Here is a 17,433-nt window from a genome sequence, read left to right on the forward strand (position 1 = left end):
ATTATCGAAAAAAACGAAACTGAAATTTTTTTAAAACGTTTCATAATTTAAAAAAAAACGGTGATATAAGCAAATTTGCCGGCTGTTCATTTAAAAGAGCAACTCCTAACGAATCGTGGATTAATTAACCCAAAAAGTGAAATTCTTTGTGAAAAATGTCTGTAACTGTAGAGCTCATTAAATAAGCGAAATATGTTCGCGTGATTCTAATAAAGAAACGAGTAACGAATTATTGAATTATATTTGTTTTAAAAGATTAGATCGCGACGGAAGTGCTTTTAAAGTTTGACATCGTCCTAGTTTCATTAGCTAAACGTCGATAAAATTAAAGTTCTTCTCCTAATCTGTTTATAGAAAAAAATAAAATGCCAGCATCTATTGAAATCTATTCCCCCCCCCCCCCCCCCCTGTAATAATATAATATATATTCTGACCAATACATATCCAAATGATGTTTTTTTTTATTGGAGGCACATTGGAGCGGAACTAGTAATAAAAACGTCATTCCTTATCAAACATAATTTTTTCACATTAATTTACAACCAAATGAACCGTCAGCTTTAAACATTTTTTATCTTTTGTTAATAAAATTATTTGAAATTTTGAGAGGTAACAAACAACAGATAGTTTTTAATACTTGATTTTATTTCACATTTCGTGCATGATTATAATGAAATAGCTGAGTATCTTAAAAATTAAAGTGTAATAAACATTTATTTTAGTGGAATTATAAAATATTGAAAAAAAAGTTTAATAAACAGCATCTTTCAAATTGCAAATGTATTGAGAGTGCCTGATTCCAAATGTATGTGCAGGTGCATAATCAAGGAGAACCTGGACAGAAATTAGACAAATTATTATATACAAATATACAATTCAATTTGGATGAAAGGAAGACTATTATTATATGGACAGTACACAGATCGAAAATAATCGAAATATGTTATTTGAAGGCCGATTTCATTTTCACTTTAATATTTTCGTGACGTTATGAATTTCTCTTTGCTGTAAATAACGTTGATTGTCAAAAACAACGAAAAAACAAAATTGTTTAAATAATTTATGGTTCTATATTATAATAAAAAAACGACAAATAAATTAAAAAACTATCGTTATTAAGATAAAGAGGAATCTCTAACGAATTCAACAAGAATCCAGAAAAAATGAAATAGGATGAAAAATAACACTATAGTTTTTTCTAGCGTTTCCTAAAAAATGATTCTTTTATTTAAAAAAACGCAAAATGACCATATGACGCTATTTTTTATTCAATTTCGTATTTTTTAAAATTATTAGATCATTATAAATTGAACTTTATCTAAAAGATGCTCATTTCTTCAGTTCGTTTGTCGTTTTGATGATACGTATATATAAAAGCAATTATTTAAAAATTCTTTTAGGTTTTTCGAAAATCGAGACATTTGTGACACTACTAAAATCTTTAAATGAATTGACATAGGTCTTGAAATAACGACGTATCGTTGACCAGCCTTTTCATTTGTAATACCGGTACGAGAGGGATTCTATATTAATACAAAAATATAAATAATAAATGATAAAATAGCAAACCTTTTCAGGGCAATGAGCTCCAGGTCCTGGAATTTGAGAATGGTCATTTGGCAATTGGTATCTGGAGCTTATGCTGTAAGCTGGACTCTTAACCCTGACAGCATCAGGCTTTACTAATTCGTAAGCCCCTGGACCAGGTATCAGTGCAGAATCATCGGAAGGGGACTTCCCTCTTCCACAAATTGAATATGCAGGAGCTGCTTTTTTATTGCTCACTTTCATTGCACCAAAAGAAGTTGGCACTTGATAAACATTAGGTGCTGCAAATAAATATTAATGTGAAATAATGAACTTGTAAAATCAATTCATTTTATTGGCTTGCAATTAGATATGGTATAAAATAAGTATTTTAATTGTTTCACCTGGAATATCGCTTGTTCTATTGATAGGTGGTCTTAAGCCAAATGTAAACTGAAAAGCTTTATCCAACAAAAGTAAAGCCTTTTCTGGACTATATTCTCCAGGTCCTTCAGAAAATTACAAACCATAAATTATAATTAATGAATTAAAAGCCATAATTAATTTGAGTACCTGGTATGTCTTTAGGTTTTTCAGAAGGACCTTTTCCATATAAACTATATTGTGGCCCTTTATCTAAATTTACTTTCTCTGGACTGTAGGTACCAGGGGCTGATAAATGAATAATTATAAAATATAATAGAAAAATAATGAATATAAATAATTGCTTCAAATGGCTAAAAATAATAGTACCTGGAACATCTTTAGGCTTTTCTTCTGGACCTTTTCCATACAAGCTGTACTGTGGTCCTTTGTCTAAATTAACTCTTTCAGGACTGTAAGTGCCTGGTGCTATTAAATAATGAAATTTCTATTTTTACTAATATCAGCATGGCTTATTAATAACTGATAATTATATGAAGCAAATATAGAAATTACCAGGAGTTTCATTTTTATTAATCACAGATGGCTTTATTCCAAAACTATATTGTGGTGTAAAATCCAATTTAACTTTTTCAGGTGAATAAGTACCAGGTGCTAAATAAAAACGGATAATTAAAATTACACAAATAAAGCTTAGATAACTTGAAGTTTTAGCTTACCTGGAACTTGATCAAGTTTTGTCTCATGTCCTTTCCCATATAAACTGTATTGAGGACCTTTATCCAAATTAACTTTTTCCGGACTATATGTGCCAGGTGCTAATGCGAAAAATGTGTGCTGTTAAATTTTTTAATAATAAGAAATGCTATAAAATTGATCTATAAGACAGGAACTAACCTGGTACATCATTTTTCTGTATTGGTGTTGGCTTAAGACCAAAACTATATTGAGGGCTGAAATTTAAATTAACTTTCTCTGGACTGTAAACTCCAGGGGCTATAAGAAATTGCCTTTTACAGAATTGTATTTTTAAAGAATTATAAAAGGAATGAAAAGTGCGAAATAAAATGTACCTGGAGTGTCACTTGGTTTTTCAGATGGACCTTTTCCATACAAACTGTACTGAGGACCTTTATCTAAATTAACTTTTTCGGGACTATAAGTGCCAGGTGCTAATACACAAGTTTATATCAATTATTTAAATTTCAGGAAACTAAAAGTAGAAGAAAAAGTATATTCAACAATTCTACCTGGAGTATCACTAGGCTTTTCAGATGCAGCTCTACCACTCAAACTAAACTCTGGACCCTTGTCTAAATTGACTTTTTCAGGACTATAAGTCCCAGGGGCTAATTAAAAATAAATTTTGTGAAAGAAAAAGAAGATTGAAAGTATATAATTAGATCTGTATCTATTTTAAATACCAGGAGTATCACTTGGTTTTTCAGAAGGTCCTTTTCCATACAGACTATATTGAGGACCCTTATCCAAATTAACTTTTTCAGGACTGTAGGTACCAGGGGCTAATAAACAAATTTTAATTTACGAAAAAACTATAAAATGATAAATTAAATATTTAATTAATTTACCTGGAGTGTCACTGGTTTTTTCAGACGGACCTTTTCCATATAGACTGTATTGAGGACCCTTACCCAGATTAACTTTTTCAGGACTGTAGGTGCCAGGGGCTGATAAAAATAGGGATGTAAATTTCCAAGCAAATTAAAAAAAGATTAATAATTTATTCAGTTAAATTACCTGGAGTATCACTAGGTTTTTCTGGCGGAGCTTTACCACTCAAACTAAACTCTGGACCCTTGTCTAAATTGACTCTTTCAGGACTATAAGTCCCAGGGGCTAGTGAAAAATCAATTTTGTCAAAGAAAAAGAAAAAATTGAGAGAGAAAATATATAATCATATATCTGTATATATATATATATATATATATATATATATATATAGGTATATATATATTTTTTTTAAATACCAGGAGTATCATTTGGTTTTTCAGAAGGACCTTTTCCATACAAACTGTATTGAGGGCCTCTATCCAAATTAACTTTTTCAGGACTGTAGGTACCAGGGGCTAATGAAAGATAATTTTTATTTTCAAGAAAACTAAAAAAAGATAAATTACACATACAGAGGGGTAAATTACCTGGAGTGTCACTGAGTTTTTCAGGTGGAGCTTTTCCACTCAAACTGTACAGTGGTCCCTTGTCTATATTGACTTTCTCAGGACTATAAGTGCCAGGTGCTACAAAAAGTATGAGGTAAATTAAAATCTTAAAAGAATCCTGCTGTAAAATAAATCAGCCATCACAATATTACCTGGTGTGTCATTTTTGGTGCCAATTGGTGTTCTCAGTCCAAAACTATATTGCGGTGTAAAATCAATTTTTACTTTTTCAGGGCAATATGTTCCAGGTGCTGACAAAACGGAATAGAAAAAAAAAAACTAGGAAATTATACAAGTAAAACTATAATAATCATAATTGTGCCTTTGATTAAACATACCTCAATGTGGCCTTTTATTGGATTAGTGTGTTAGTCGATTATTCATTATCTGCATTAAGAGGTAAGTTGCTAGCGATTCTTGGCTGATTAAAAAAAAATTCTAATCATATACATATATATATATATAATTACCGGGTGCTGGTGTCATTTTCTCCTGAATTATTCGTAGGCCAAAACTGAATTCTGGTGCTTTTTCGAGTCTTACACTTTCTGGTCGATAATCACTCGGTGCTGGGAATTGTACAAAAGAAAAAAAGCTTTGTCTAATAATACTAATTAATAGCACAAAAATCTCAAAGAGTATGAGAAAGAAAACGCGAGATAATTTAAAAAAGAAGAAATCTATAATACCGATTATATATATATATATATAAATTTATATTCACCAGGTGTGGAGCTGACTTTCTCAGTTTGGGTTTTAATGCCAAATGAGAATTTCGGTGAACTATCCAGGATGATCTTCTCAGCCTTTTCAGGATTATAATCCCCAGGGGCAGGAGTCACTTCTATCTTAGCAGATTTGGCTCGACCATGCAACGACAGAGCAGGTCCAGAATTTCTCCCTGTCGATTTCATACACGAGTCTGAACAAAACTCCAAATTGGGAAAACAGCCTGCTACGTAACTCTAATGAATTTTCTATTTCAGCCTCGATTGCAGCACCAATCGTGGTGTACGTATAAATGAGACTCGAATAAAATCTCAAAGAATTAACAGCTTAGTTCCAACGGGATTCCAGTATAAATTGTTATCATCAAATATTGAAATTGTATAAAATATTTAAGGATTAACGCAGCAAAAGTCTAAGAAAATGTGGACTGTGTTTATATAAGGGATTGTTATATATAAACAATCTCTCCATATCTGTATAAAATAGGATATCGAGATCATTTGAATTATTAATGAGAGAGAATTGCAGAGCCAGTGGGAATTTGTGTGATTATCGAGTGCCACTTGTCTCCATTTTAGATTCCACTATAGAAATAAGTATATGCTATATAACTACTGCTTCTAAGTTTGATCGATACGGTGTAAGCTGGGTAGCATATTCCGAGTTATCATATCTCTGGATGCTTTATGAATGGATATTATGTTTCAAATTGGTCGTCTTGAATTTCATTCGAGAGATGCTGATTCGTAAAATGATGAATTATTTATAAATTTACAGAATCTAATCTTACCCTTCGCATTTAATCCTGAAACATTGTAGAGTCCTGGTCCAGGTCCTGGGCTGTCGTTTTTGTTGCTATGCCTAATGTATGATCATCGTATCGATTATTGATTCAATTTAATTTATATTTTATCTTTAAAAATATTAATATTGAATTATATATGATGAATATTAAATTTAGGGGAGTACCTGCTGCCAAATGAGAATGCAGGGGCTCTACCACGTTTGGAGTCGGGCACGGTTTTTCCTGAAAAAAAGTAGAAGGACATTGGGAGGCAGCGATCCTTGAATGGAGAGAGAAGAATGGAAGGTGGGGAATTACCAATTAGAGGGGGTAGGGTGACGCAAGCTGGACCAGGGCTACCGTATTCGGCAGCAATCGGCCCTCTCCTTTTCGTCGGAGTCCATGGTCGCTGTGTCATGCCTCCCATTCTGCTGTCTGATCTCAACTCTGATTTTCCCCTTAAAACCTCAACCCTCGATCTTCTTAATTTCTTTCTATATTATACGTACTGTGAACTTGGGAACCTGCCAATTCAACATTATTATTATTATCTTTGGTTCGCTCTGTTCATCATTAAATATATAACTTCTTTACATTTAATTTCAATTATTATAATTATAAATTCGTTTTGGGTCGTGAGATGAAAATAGAAAAAGTGGAATAATTTTAACCTTTCCTCCTAATTTTCTCCACTCTAAACCATCTATAAAATCAACAATGTTCACTATTAAATCTTTGATCGGTGATCCAAGTGAAATTATTCTTCAAGTTATCCTTGCATATGTAATTTCTCTACATAAAATTTCGCTTATTATATATAGTAATAAATTCATTAAAGGCTCGTGGGATGGAAGTGAAAAAAGCGGAAGTGTCTAGCTAATAGGATGCAGCGTTGGCACGTGCTTGCAGAATGGGGAGCTGCAGGATTGGAATGATTATTGGATTTCCATTAAACGCTGTGGTAAACAAGGTGATCGCTGTGGCTGATTGCGCAATCGACCTCGAAACTTGGCCAGAGAAACGAGTCACAGCCTTATAAGAACATGTCCATGGAGGGTATTCCGTCAACTCGCCCACCTTTTTCCCATGCCCATCGCGCAAAGACCCATATTCCAATTCGAGATTTGCGACCCACTTTGATCGCCATTATTGCTATTGCTATATACATATCCACCAATCCACCCATCGAGCCTTTGCTCACCTTGCGACCTTCTATTTTAACCTTACAGGATTTTACACCTTTTTCTTTTTCTTGCTTCCGAGCTGAATTTAAAAACCCAATTAAATAGCATTGTTGCTGCTGAAATCCACCTATGATACCTCTGCTCGCTCGACGCGCGACCGACCTTCTATTCTCCCCTCGGACCATTCTATTCCTTTTTCTTGCCTTTAAATTCTCCTTGAAAATCTATATCACTCGTGCTATGAACATCCACCTATCAAACCTCTACTCGCTTTACGACCTCCCTATCTTAACCTTGCACGATTTTACACTTTTTTTCTCGCTTTAAAGTCAATTTGAAAATCCATAGCATTATATATAGCTATATGCACTACCTCCAAACCACCTATCAACAAGACTCTATTCGCCTCACGACCTTTTATTTTCACCTTACACGAATCTACACACCTTTCTTTTCTTGCTTTTATAAATTGAATTTAAACATCCATAGATTTACTGCATGCAATTCACATTCACCAGTCCTCCTATGAAGCCTTTACTACCTCACAACCCTATATATATATATATATTAGCACCTCAATATTCAACTACTTTCTTCCCTCTTTTCTAAAATAAATTTTCAATAATTTTAAACTTGATCTAAAAAGACTAAGTATATATTAATTATAGCTTCTAAAGGATTTATAATAATTTTCTCGATATTTTTACTCACGTGATATTGATACCGGATGAAATAAGTGTTACAGAGGGGATGAGATGGAATTGGCAATTTATGTTGTTCTCGAGGCTGACGAGGTTTGCTACGATCAATGAATAAATTGTGCAAGAAGAGAATTGATTTTTGGCAAATTTGAAAGTGAAAAAATATTTTAATACGAAGAAGTTTGAGTTTTGATTAATTTATATATAGAGATAGACGGATTTTCACATGCAGAGTACGATGGAGCGTGCGTAAGTGTTCGCGGATGGAGTGTTACTGGCGCGCAACCCGATTGACTCTTCTGTCTGTGTTTTCGCCACTCTTCTTCTTTCCTTCTTCCTCCTTCCTTGCTGACTCTCCCACTCTTTTCAAATATAATCTTCATCTCCATAAAAATTTCATGAATTTTTTTCTTCGCACCATCATTACCACGTTACATCGCATTAATTATACTTCCCCTGCTGCTAATTATTTAATCTACAAAATTCCATTAATGCCCGATAAACCTTTCAGAATCGAGGCTAAAGTCATCGAAGATGAAAACTTGAACTTGGTTTACGCTATAATTGCATATCAGCTGGTGTGGCCAGCAAAGGAAACACTGACGTCATGGATCTTCCAGTTCGCTGCACTATTATAATATTGATAAATATATATATATATAGAAAGCTGGAAGGAAAAGAAGAATAGGAAAATAGTGGAAAATCATCGGCGCGGCGTTGAGCTTTTAGCACTTAATATTCTGGACGTACTGGTCGAGCTGTTGAAATACAGCTGCCACTCGAAATGATAAAATCGACAGTTCGTGCTTGCTCATCGTTCACCCGTTTTACCTGAACTGTCGCAGCTTGTTTGCTCAATCGATCTCAAATTAAATAGTTAAAAGATCGATACAAGGTGTAAGTATATAAAGGATTCGAAGAAACGATAAGTCAAGCTTTCTTTTATTTCAATAGATTTACTTGATTAAAGGTAAAATACAAAATACAGGAAATCAATTTTAATCTGAAGAAGGGAGTGCATGGTCTAATTGACAAAAAAATATGTGAAAAATTCATCTGGATGTTTAATTAGAGCTGATTGGCTCATTAAGTGATAAACACAACTCGGCTAAAGAATAGAGAATACTTCGTATATCTCAACGTCGATATAAACGAGGGAGTGATCAAATTCAAATCAGGAATTGTTGAATGGACGCTTATAATTACAAATCAGTTTACGAGATGATAAAAGATTCATCGAGTGGACGACACTCGATCTCAATTTTAATATAAACGATAGAGTGCTGAAATTCCAATAAAGAATTGTTGAATGAACGTTTATAATTACAGATCAGTTTATGAGATGGTAAAAAATTCAGCGAGTGTACGACACTCGGTCTCAATTTTAATATATGAACGAGAGAGTGATCAAATTGAGAGCAGGAATTGTTGAACGGATGTTTGTAATTACAGGTCGGTTTACGAGATGGTAAAAAAAATTCCAGCTAATGGACGACGCTGGACGATGAACGTACGAGGAAGAGCAAAGTGAGTAGAGGTTGTTGAGTAACTGGAGGTGGAAGTATCCAGAAGAATGCGCGTAGCATTATCACCTTTATTCTATATTATTTTATGGATTAATGGAGTTTAATACATATACTATACACCATGTCAACAATGCTTCCGAAAGATGCCAACGCGTATCAAATTTGTGTGGGAATGTTTTAGGAACGTTCCTGATACTATAAATGCTATGTGGGTAGAATGATAAAAAATTCAGCGAGTGGACGACACTCGATCCAAGCGGACGATCAACGTACGAGGAAGAGCAAAGTGAGAGGGGGTGGAGGAAATGGAGGTGGAAGAGGCGAGAGAGGAATGCATGTAGCACTGTTAGCTCTATTCTACCATTCAGTCTGCCTTCAACTTCGTATACACGCATCACACATTCGCCAGATTATCATTTCTACACTATTAATGCACGGTGCGTCACTCCCATTTATTCCTACTTGGGCTCTCTCGTTGATTTTCTATACCATTTATAACGTTGATACCAATGTGCGCGATGTGGTACCAGTCCTAAGATAGATCATTGGTACCACTTTTTCAAGAAACTGCAATTTTTTCATATAGAATTACAAGTTTTTCCTGCTATTTACTAGTTTTTTTTTTTTTTATGTATTCTGCAAGTGAGTTGCTTTGATAGGATTTACGGCATTGCCATATACCAAAGGTTCAAATGGTATACCAGTCCTTATATATATATATATATATATATATAGACATTCGATACCACTCCATCAGGAAACTGTATTTTTCCATTAGAAATTACAGGGTTCTCTTGAAATTGGCTAGTTTTTATGTACTCTTTAAGTGCGTTACTTTGATAGAGAGGATTTACAGTGTTGCTACCAAAGTTTCAAATGACACATCAGTCCTTAGACATTCGATACTTTCCATTAAAATACTATATATAAACTTTTTGTAAAGTGGAGTTATATACGAGCTGTGTCTATCATTTGCCCGTGATGATCGAGTTATTCTCATTGATATACGAAATTATTTAAAAATTGTTCATTAAAATTGGCTTTTACCTTTATAATGGTACTCTGTGAAACGCGACCATTTCAAAGCTTCATAACGTTTGAAGCAAAGTGCTAAATTTCACCGATCCTTAGATACAAATTTATTGTTGACTCTATCAAGGTTCTATAAGATTTGTTTAATGCAAAGTTTTGTCTACAATTCGTTCATTATGAATTATTTTCCACCTATAGAAATTTTCAAGTTAAAATTCACTTACTATTTTTTCTATTAAAATTCTTTTGAATGAATTGTTCCTATATATGATTTTACCTGCGTGGCCTGGCTCATAGAAACCCATATAGAATCGTCGATAAACTTGTCTTCTATATTTTCAAAGATAATTGTATGATTTGAATATTTCAGATGGATCAGGCAGCGAAAGAAGACGAATTTCTGTCAATGCAGTTGATTCAAAGTAATACGAATGATGGAATCATATCTGGGAGTTCGAATAGGAGCGTCGTTTCTCGCCTGCTCAGGGAAAATCTTCGTGCTGGGGACATCAGGGCTTTCACGAGCCTTCTAGAGCAAAGCTGTAAAAGCAAAGATTTGTCGTTCGACATTAACGAGGTTCATGAAAATGAAGAGACCTTTTTGGATACTGCTAGTCGACTTGGTTATTACGATATTGTCAAGCTGCTACTGGAACAAGGTATGAATCGTTAAGAGGAAGAATTATACAAGTGAATTAAAATAATTTTTATTTTAATCCACAGGAGCTTCCCCAAACAGAATCAACAGGGCTCATAATAGAGCACCTCTGCATTTTGCAGCTGAGGCAGGTCACATTGGAGTGTTGCAAGTATTATTGTCCTATCCAACGACAAATCCAAATCTACAAATTGGTGGCCAAACTGCTCTGCACTTGGCGGTAAAAAATAAAAATGTCCAATGTATGACAGTGCTGCTTGAAAATGGAGCCAGCCCTAATATACCAAACAGCAAAGGAATCACGGCCATTCATGCTGCTGCTGTTAAAGGATTGGAGAACATGGTATCTCTGATTTGCCAGAAAACTAAGCACCAGCTGGATTTGGACAATTTCAAGGATTACACTGGGAAAACGACGCGCGATATTTTGCAAGTGAAATTACCAGAATTAGCACAGACTTTGCCAGAACCTCGTGAACGGCCAGTAAATATTCATGATCTCAGATATTATCTAAGTGCGAACGACGAAGAAAATTTTCTTCGTAATGCGGTAAAACTCGACCCTGAAGATCTGCAGGAAGAATCTGCGGAAGACCTACTAGTCCTAGCCACTGAAAGAAATCTGAGACAAGCCGTTGACTTTCTACTAAAAGCACTGGCTAAGAAGGAGAATACGGGAAACAGGAAGATTTTGTTGTTCTCTGCGCAAGCAGCTATTTCGAGGGGCTACAGTCATTTACTGACAGAATTCTTCAGGCTAGATCCATCGATCGCTTGGAACTTTCTTATAGACGCTTGTATCGAGCTAGGCTCCGATGACTCAGCTTCTAGACTAGAGTGCTTGAGAATTATTTTGGATTACAACGTTGATGTACGAGTGTCTGATGGTGAGTTAAATGCGCTCGTTGAATTAAAGGCATTTTTATTAAGTTCATTGTTCCTCTCTTTAGTTCAGACGTTCAGTCAAATGCTGCACCCGTTGAATTTAGGTGGCTTTAATTGAATTTAGATTTATTTTCTTAGGGAAAGGCAATACTCCCCTGCACTACGCAGCAAGATCAGGGAATATGACAGCAGTGAAATGGCTTTTGCAGAAAGGCAGCTACATAGGTCATAAAAATCATTTTCAACAGCCACCAATATCTGATATTCCATCGGAGATTCTCTCAGAATTTCTCGATGGTTGTTTGACAAAAAAGAAAGATGGACCAAACGAGTACTCCATCGAGTTCGATTACCAGTGTCTCATTCCAGAGCCTCGAAATCATAAGGAAGTAAACGAAATGGAAACTCTAGAATACATCGCTGACAAGGAGGGTTTAAAGCATCTTTTGAAACACCCACTGCTCTCTTCTTTCTTATATTTAAAGTGGCGCAGAGTACGTCACTTGCTTTACGTTAATTTCATCTTCTATTTATTTTTTTACTTAACATTGAATTCCTACGTTCTTTTTACCACCTATCAAACAGAGAGATCTAACAATTTTACGCTGAACGATGCTAAAGAGTTCGATAAATCTGATGCCATTGAATGGACACTGAGAATGCTAACTTCATTAGGATTGTTGCTTCTCATTATTCGAGAAATGATTCAATTTGTCCTGGCTCCTCTGCGATACATGACTAGCTTTGAAAATTGGCTGGAGATTACATTGATTGTACTTGCAACTCTAATGCTGATCAATGATCTGTCCACTAGAAACCAAATAGGGGCAGTTGTAATCCTGTTATCAGCGTGGGAACTCGTACTTTTAATAGGACAACATCCAAGAATGTCCACTGGTATTCAACTTTTCAAAACTGTGACAGAGAATTTCATCAGATTCCTCTTTCTCTACGCTTTTCTCATTCTGGCCTTTGCCCTGGCCTTCTTCACATTATTCAAGAACAGCGATAATGATCACTTTCCTGATCCAGGAAGGTCCTTGTTCAAAACTATCATAATGTTGACCGGAGAATTCGATGCTGGTGATATCCCATTTGTATCACAGCCAATACTGAGCCATTTCATCTTTATACTATTCGTCTTCATGATTACAATAGTGCTGTTCAATTTATTGAATGGAATGGCTGTTAGTGATACTGCAGATATCCTTGGCAAGGCAGAATTAGTAGGACTCGTTGCGCGTACAAGATTAGTGTCTTACATTGAATATGTTTCCCTGGGAAACTCTCACTGGCTGCCATTTAACAGCTCGAATCGCTTCGATCCAAGATTTTCAAGTAAGAAAAGGTGGAATCCGGTTAAATCATTTGCTAGAAGGATCCTTTTGTTTCCTGATCATTTGGAAAATGGAAAAATAATTATCAAGCCGCTCGAAGGGTACGAAACTTATCAATCGCATGATTGCGACAGCGGTGGTTGTTTTGGGACAATGGGGAGGTGTTGCGTTCATTGTTTAGACATGAAAATGGAGCCCAGTATCATGGAGAGGGTCAAGGAAATTCTCTCGGATGACAGAACGTTGAATGAGAAAAAGTTTTGTACACAATTAGCTAAGATCAATGAACATTTAGCGTCAATAGACCAGGTTTTAAATATTTTAAAACATACTTTGTACGATAAGAGTCTTATTGTCACGGACAATTAACCAGCGAATTGTGAATATGGGTACCAAAGAGATTTGTGAGCAATTCTATCCGGTATGAAATCCGGAATGATGTCCAAAACAAACATGGAAACGAGAAAAAGGAGAGGAAGTAGACTACGTAACCAAGGTGGTATATGCAGATGGGTTAATTATAAGATTTAAAGGAACTGGGCTGGGTCCTGCCTGAGTAGTCCCGGCTCGCGGAGTTATATGTATACTATAAAGGTTAAATTTGACTAGCTAGAACACACTCCGCGAGGCGGCCATCTGACGACGTTATGCCAAAAAGTGGAGAGTGTGGAACGGTGTGGAACAAAGACAGAGAGTGCGCTGGAGCGTGGCGGCCTGAGAATACCGGACCGCTCGCACCAACACACCTCCGAGGTCTCCAATAAGATTATTAACAGAGAGTAATGTACAAAAAATACTATATATTTCCAGACCGATGTTTTTTCCGCTTACTACACAAGTGACATATCATATTACAATATTAATTGTCAGCCAGAAGCATCCTGCAAAGTTCTTTCCCTCCTACGGTGAACGCGAATTTCGGTGTAGAATGAGTTAAAATCCAATCTGAAAAAGATTAAGCAGCGTTAATTATTATCGGAATTTTTAATAGCACATTCGTTCGATCAGCTCACCTGCATAAAACGTTTAAAAGTTTTTCATTATTATTGTCGCATCCAAGATCACAAATCCTGTCAAGGAGACGTATGAGAACTTCGGTGAATTTTATATCCAGCATTTGTATAGTCTCTTCGAAGCTCAGGGCATTCGACTTGGTCGCTTGGCCACGTTCAGCCTGCTAAATAATCGTCTAAACGTTACCACCAAACATATGTTTAATGCTCGAATTGAAACTGGCCATTATACCTCATGTGATATGTAATGACAATGAATATACATGCGTAGCTTTTATACAGAGCTGACAAAATAATCATTGAATATCAAACTCAAATGTAAAAATAAAATAATTCCTTTACAAATAAATCACTGAAATTACATGCACGTTAGATTATTCTTATTGGAGTACAACTCCAATAGAAGATGCAGCGCTAATTTGCTGGATATCCTTCTTTCATTCCATGTTGAATCTAGACCAATTACATCGAATTACTCGCATTCCGGCATTGATTATGTTACATTACTGCACGATGCTAAATACTACCAAGGCGTGCTACTAGAGACTTGATTGAAAGAGATGTTTTAGTATCCATGTACCTCCTGATCAAAGACATCGTCTTGGGTCTCGTCAATCATGGACGTCAATTCGGCGTCAATGTAGTATCGGCTCATGCGCTTAATAAATTAATTAATTACAGCGAGAATTTCGATTATCGTTAAAAATTAATATGATTAATTTTTTTCTTTTCACAAATTATGTGCTTAATTATATTACATGTATATATCTGTGTGTTGCGTGTGTTAAGTAATTAGAAAAAAATCTCGTTTGCTAAAAATGTTAGGAACATGCAAGAAAGCGCAGCTGCAAAGGTTTATCATTGAATCCTGTAATTTTGTGAGATTTGTGTTTTGTTTTAAAGAGAAATTAGAAAATTGGTTCATTGTAGTACCTCCATAAACTCGCAAAACTCTACACAGGAGGCACAGATTGCAACTATGCAACTAAGTAAGCTTCGATCCGTCAGCATACATTCTTTCAGATAGCTGTCCTGGAGATCCTGGTGTACGCTCAGCACATCGTCAACGTTACTGACCTAAATTATAAAAATACATCATCCGCTCCTTTCAATCATAAGTAAAATATTCTTACCTTACTCATTTTATTTATGAAAGTCAACCAGTTAGGCTCTATGACCTCCACCATCATGTAATATTCTAAATGCTGGATACAATCGAGCATCCTCTGTCTGAGTGAAAATGCTTGCCTGTAGGACATTGCAACGTCGGGAGAAAAAGTTTTAGCAATTTTATTGCTTATCCATACTCTGTGAAAATAATAGTCAATCGATTAAAAAGTAAATTAATTAAATTATAAATATAATTACCTGCACAGTAGCCTCTCAATATACTTGCAATAAAATAAATGTCGGAATAGTATTTGGTAGCAAACAATTGTTTTTCTATTAATAATTAATGATACTGGCCATTTGACATCATAATTAAAGACAAAAGCCTCCAGGCCACTTAGAGTCTTACCAGCTTGCAGACAGTAGTCTAAAAAAGTTGGATGTGTAGTGCCTATATATTTTCTTTTATCACTTAATTGTTTACCTTTTTCCTCTTTTGTTTGAATGGACAATATTCTAAACATTTGAAACTGAAGGTCATATGGCAATAATTCTGGTTTCAGATCGTCCTTGTAAGGATCCGAATCTGCAGTTGATAGTCTCAAAGCTACTTCAAGTAGGGATGCCAGACGGTGCAAAACAATGTCATACATATTCTTCTTCAGCTCTGTCTCGCACAAATTCATGAATTGAACCACAAAATCTCCTTGTGCAAGCAAGAAATAATTTTTAACACTTCTCAATCTGCCCATCAAATCATTCTCTTGAATGAGAACATCCAATAGAGTTCTTGCAGCTTCGGAGTAAGCTCTATCAATGGCAATAATATATTTCTGGCCTTGGTGCTGATAAACCAAAGGTTCCTGTTTTCCCCATTGAATAGTTTTTCCACACTGCCTGATAACATTAAAATATTTTCCTGTTCTTAGGATAGTTTGGGCATGGTCTTTTAGAAAAATTGGAATCCTTTCTGATCTCATTGTATATCTGTTCTCCCAGTAATCTGCGGAGTAATCTAAAGGCAATTCCTCTCTTTGGATGAGTTCATTATCTTCAACAAAAAACTCTTCATAAGGGTCACAAATCATTCCCTTGTAAACCCATTTTTCCAACATTTGCATATATGGTGTACAAGCAGCATTTATTAGAAAGAGGCATAACTCTTTAGTTTTTGCCTCACCACTTATATCATTTGCCTGTTCATGTAGCAAAGTTAATACATTTCCCCCTCTTTTACCACTCTGAAATATATAAATTATTATTTTTTACATTCAAAATGTTATTATTTATCTTTGTCCTACCTTTCTTATAATAGTAGTAATTTGTGAAAGAAAGGACATGGTATTTAAAGTTGATTGTATATAGAACCATAATTTCTGGAGATTTAAATTTCCTCTAACAAGTTCCATTTCTTGCTGCACAACGAATAGCTGTAAGAAATATTTTATTATGGATAATTGGAAGAAACATAAATGTATTCACTTCTGACTTACCAAATAATCTTTCAACAAACATCTAATCGCTCCTCTTAATGCATGATTAACTTGCCCATCTTCGGGAAGCACTTTTTCTTCTACAAATCTGACTGTCATGGAATAACAAGAAGCAAGTGGCAAAATTTGTAAAGCAAGCTCTTTTAGAGATGTATCTGCAAATACCATTTGTTAAAAATAGAATAGCTGATTTTTGTTCCCAAAAAGTATTATACTTACCAACATCAGAAGAAATTGTAAATTTTCTTACATCGTAAGGATTTGCTAATGGCTTGGAAACAATATAAATACCATCAATTCCTTTTAAGCAATACAAAATATCTTTTAATAGAACAGATTCTTGTGATACAACTGGCACAACACCTGTAAATTTATGTCTATTACCAAATATTCATAGAAACTTTAAAAACTTCATATATTTCACTTACTTTGCAACGGAGTAATGGTAGTGTCAATAGGAAAATCCCAAGAAATACGAGGACGTTCAAAAGCCCAACTGTTTTTCATTATGAAATTAGTAAGTTTTTTACTACCTTCAAGCACGTGCTTATTTAAACATCTTTCGTCCTCCATTATTGCTGCTTTCACACTGTTGTTAAAAATTTAGGATAAGCTTCAATTAATAATTAACTGCTATCAAAATCCGGTTATATTTCATTGTTATTAACTAAATCTCAAAATATTCACCCAATTGTACACTAATCGAGTGCAAATAGAAAACAGTTAATAATTTTCCACATAATATTCTTAAAAACAACAAGAGTAGCTGATTTCCATTACTTGTATGTACTACTTTATTTTTCTATTATAAATTATTTTCTAACCTTTAAAATGTGACATTACTACGCGCGTTTATAGGCATGCATTTGTCAGTGTTTGTGTGGATTGTA

General features: G+C 34.9%; 3 protein-coding genes across 6 annotated transcripts; 1 reads left to right on the plus strand and 2 right to left on the minus strand.

Moving 5' to 3' along the window:
* Nucleotides 1-633: 633 nt before the first annotated feature.
* LOC136775814 (uncharacterized) lies at nt 634-7,800 on the minus strand. Its single transcript, XM_066730898.1, has 22 exons — nt 7,500-7,800; nt 5,923-6,128; nt 5,790-5,847; nt 5,611-5,681; nt 4,816-4,992; nt 4,562-4,660; nt 4,244-4,342; nt 4,071-4,169; nt 3,900-3,998; nt 3,670-3,768; nt 3,501-3,599; nt 3,336-3,434; nt 3,162-3,260; nt 2,985-3,083; nt 2,809-2,907; nt 2,631-2,729; nt 2,467-2,565; nt 2,281-2,379; nt 2,101-2,199; nt 1,932-2,036; nt 1,570-1,829; nt 634-834 (listed from the first exon to the last, which is right to left on the minus strand). The coding sequence occupies exons 2-22, from the start codon at nt 6,029-6,031 to the stop codon at nt 751-753; spliced, it is 2,250 nt and encodes a 749-aa protein (XP_066586995.1). The 5' UTR covers nt 6,032-6,128; nt 7,500-7,800; the 3' UTR covers nt 634-750.
* Nucleotides 7,801-9,393: 1,593 nt separating this feature from the next.
* pain (painless) lies at nt 9,394-13,306 on the plus strand. 3 transcript variants are annotated; one of them, XM_066731089.1, is made up of 4 exons: nt 9,394-9,452; nt 10,418-10,706; nt 10,771-11,592; nt 11,729-13,306. In XM_066731089.1, the coding sequence occupies exons 2-4, from the start codon at nt 10,418-10,420 to the stop codon at nt 13,294-13,296; spliced, it is 2,679 nt and encodes an 892-aa protein (XP_066587186.1). In that variant the 5' UTR covers nt 9,394-9,452; the 3' UTR covers nt 13,297-13,306. The 3 variants fall into 3 exon arrangements, with proteins under 3 accessions (XP_066587186.1, XP_066587185.1, XP_066587187.1); XM_066731088.1 differs by lacking the exon at nt 9,394-9,452 and adding an exon at nt 9,664-9,710; XM_066731090.1 differs by lacking the exon at nt 9,394-9,452 and adding an exon at nt 10,119-10,174.
* Nucleotides 13,307-13,318: 12 nt separating this feature from the next.
* On the minus strand, nt 13,319-17,394 carry Grip84 (Gamma-tubulin ring protein 84). Of its 2 annotated transcripts, XM_066731091.1 has the most exons (11): nt 16,972-17,394; nt 16,763-16,906; nt 16,544-16,698; nt 16,352-16,480; nt 15,535-16,291; nt 15,309-15,477; nt 15,074-15,248; nt 14,874-15,017; nt 14,521-14,598; nt 13,941-14,104; nt 13,735-13,872 (listed from the first exon to the last, which is right to left on the minus strand). In XM_066731091.1, exons 1-11 carry the CDS (start codon nt 17,114-17,116, stop codon nt 13,794-13,796), a joined length of 2,139 nt encoding a protein of 712 aa, XP_066587188.1. In that variant the 5' UTR covers nt 17,117-17,394; the 3' UTR covers nt 13,735-13,793. The 2 variants fall into 2 exon arrangements, with proteins under 2 accessions (XP_066587189.1, XP_066587188.1); XM_066731092.1 differs by lacking the exon at nt 14,521-14,598 and having other exon boundaries at nt 13,319-13,872.
* Nucleotides 17,395-17,433: the final 39 nt, after the last annotated feature.

This window comes from Prorops nasuta, unplaced genomic scaffold (assembly GCF_024137725.1).
Source record: "Prorops nasuta isolate Cenicafe-Biocafe unplaced genomic scaffold, Cenicafe_Pnas_1.2 PNAS00008, whole genome shotgun sequence".
Taxonomy (NCBI): Eukaryota; Metazoa; Arthropoda; class Insecta; order Hymenoptera; family Bethylidae; genus Prorops; species Prorops nasuta.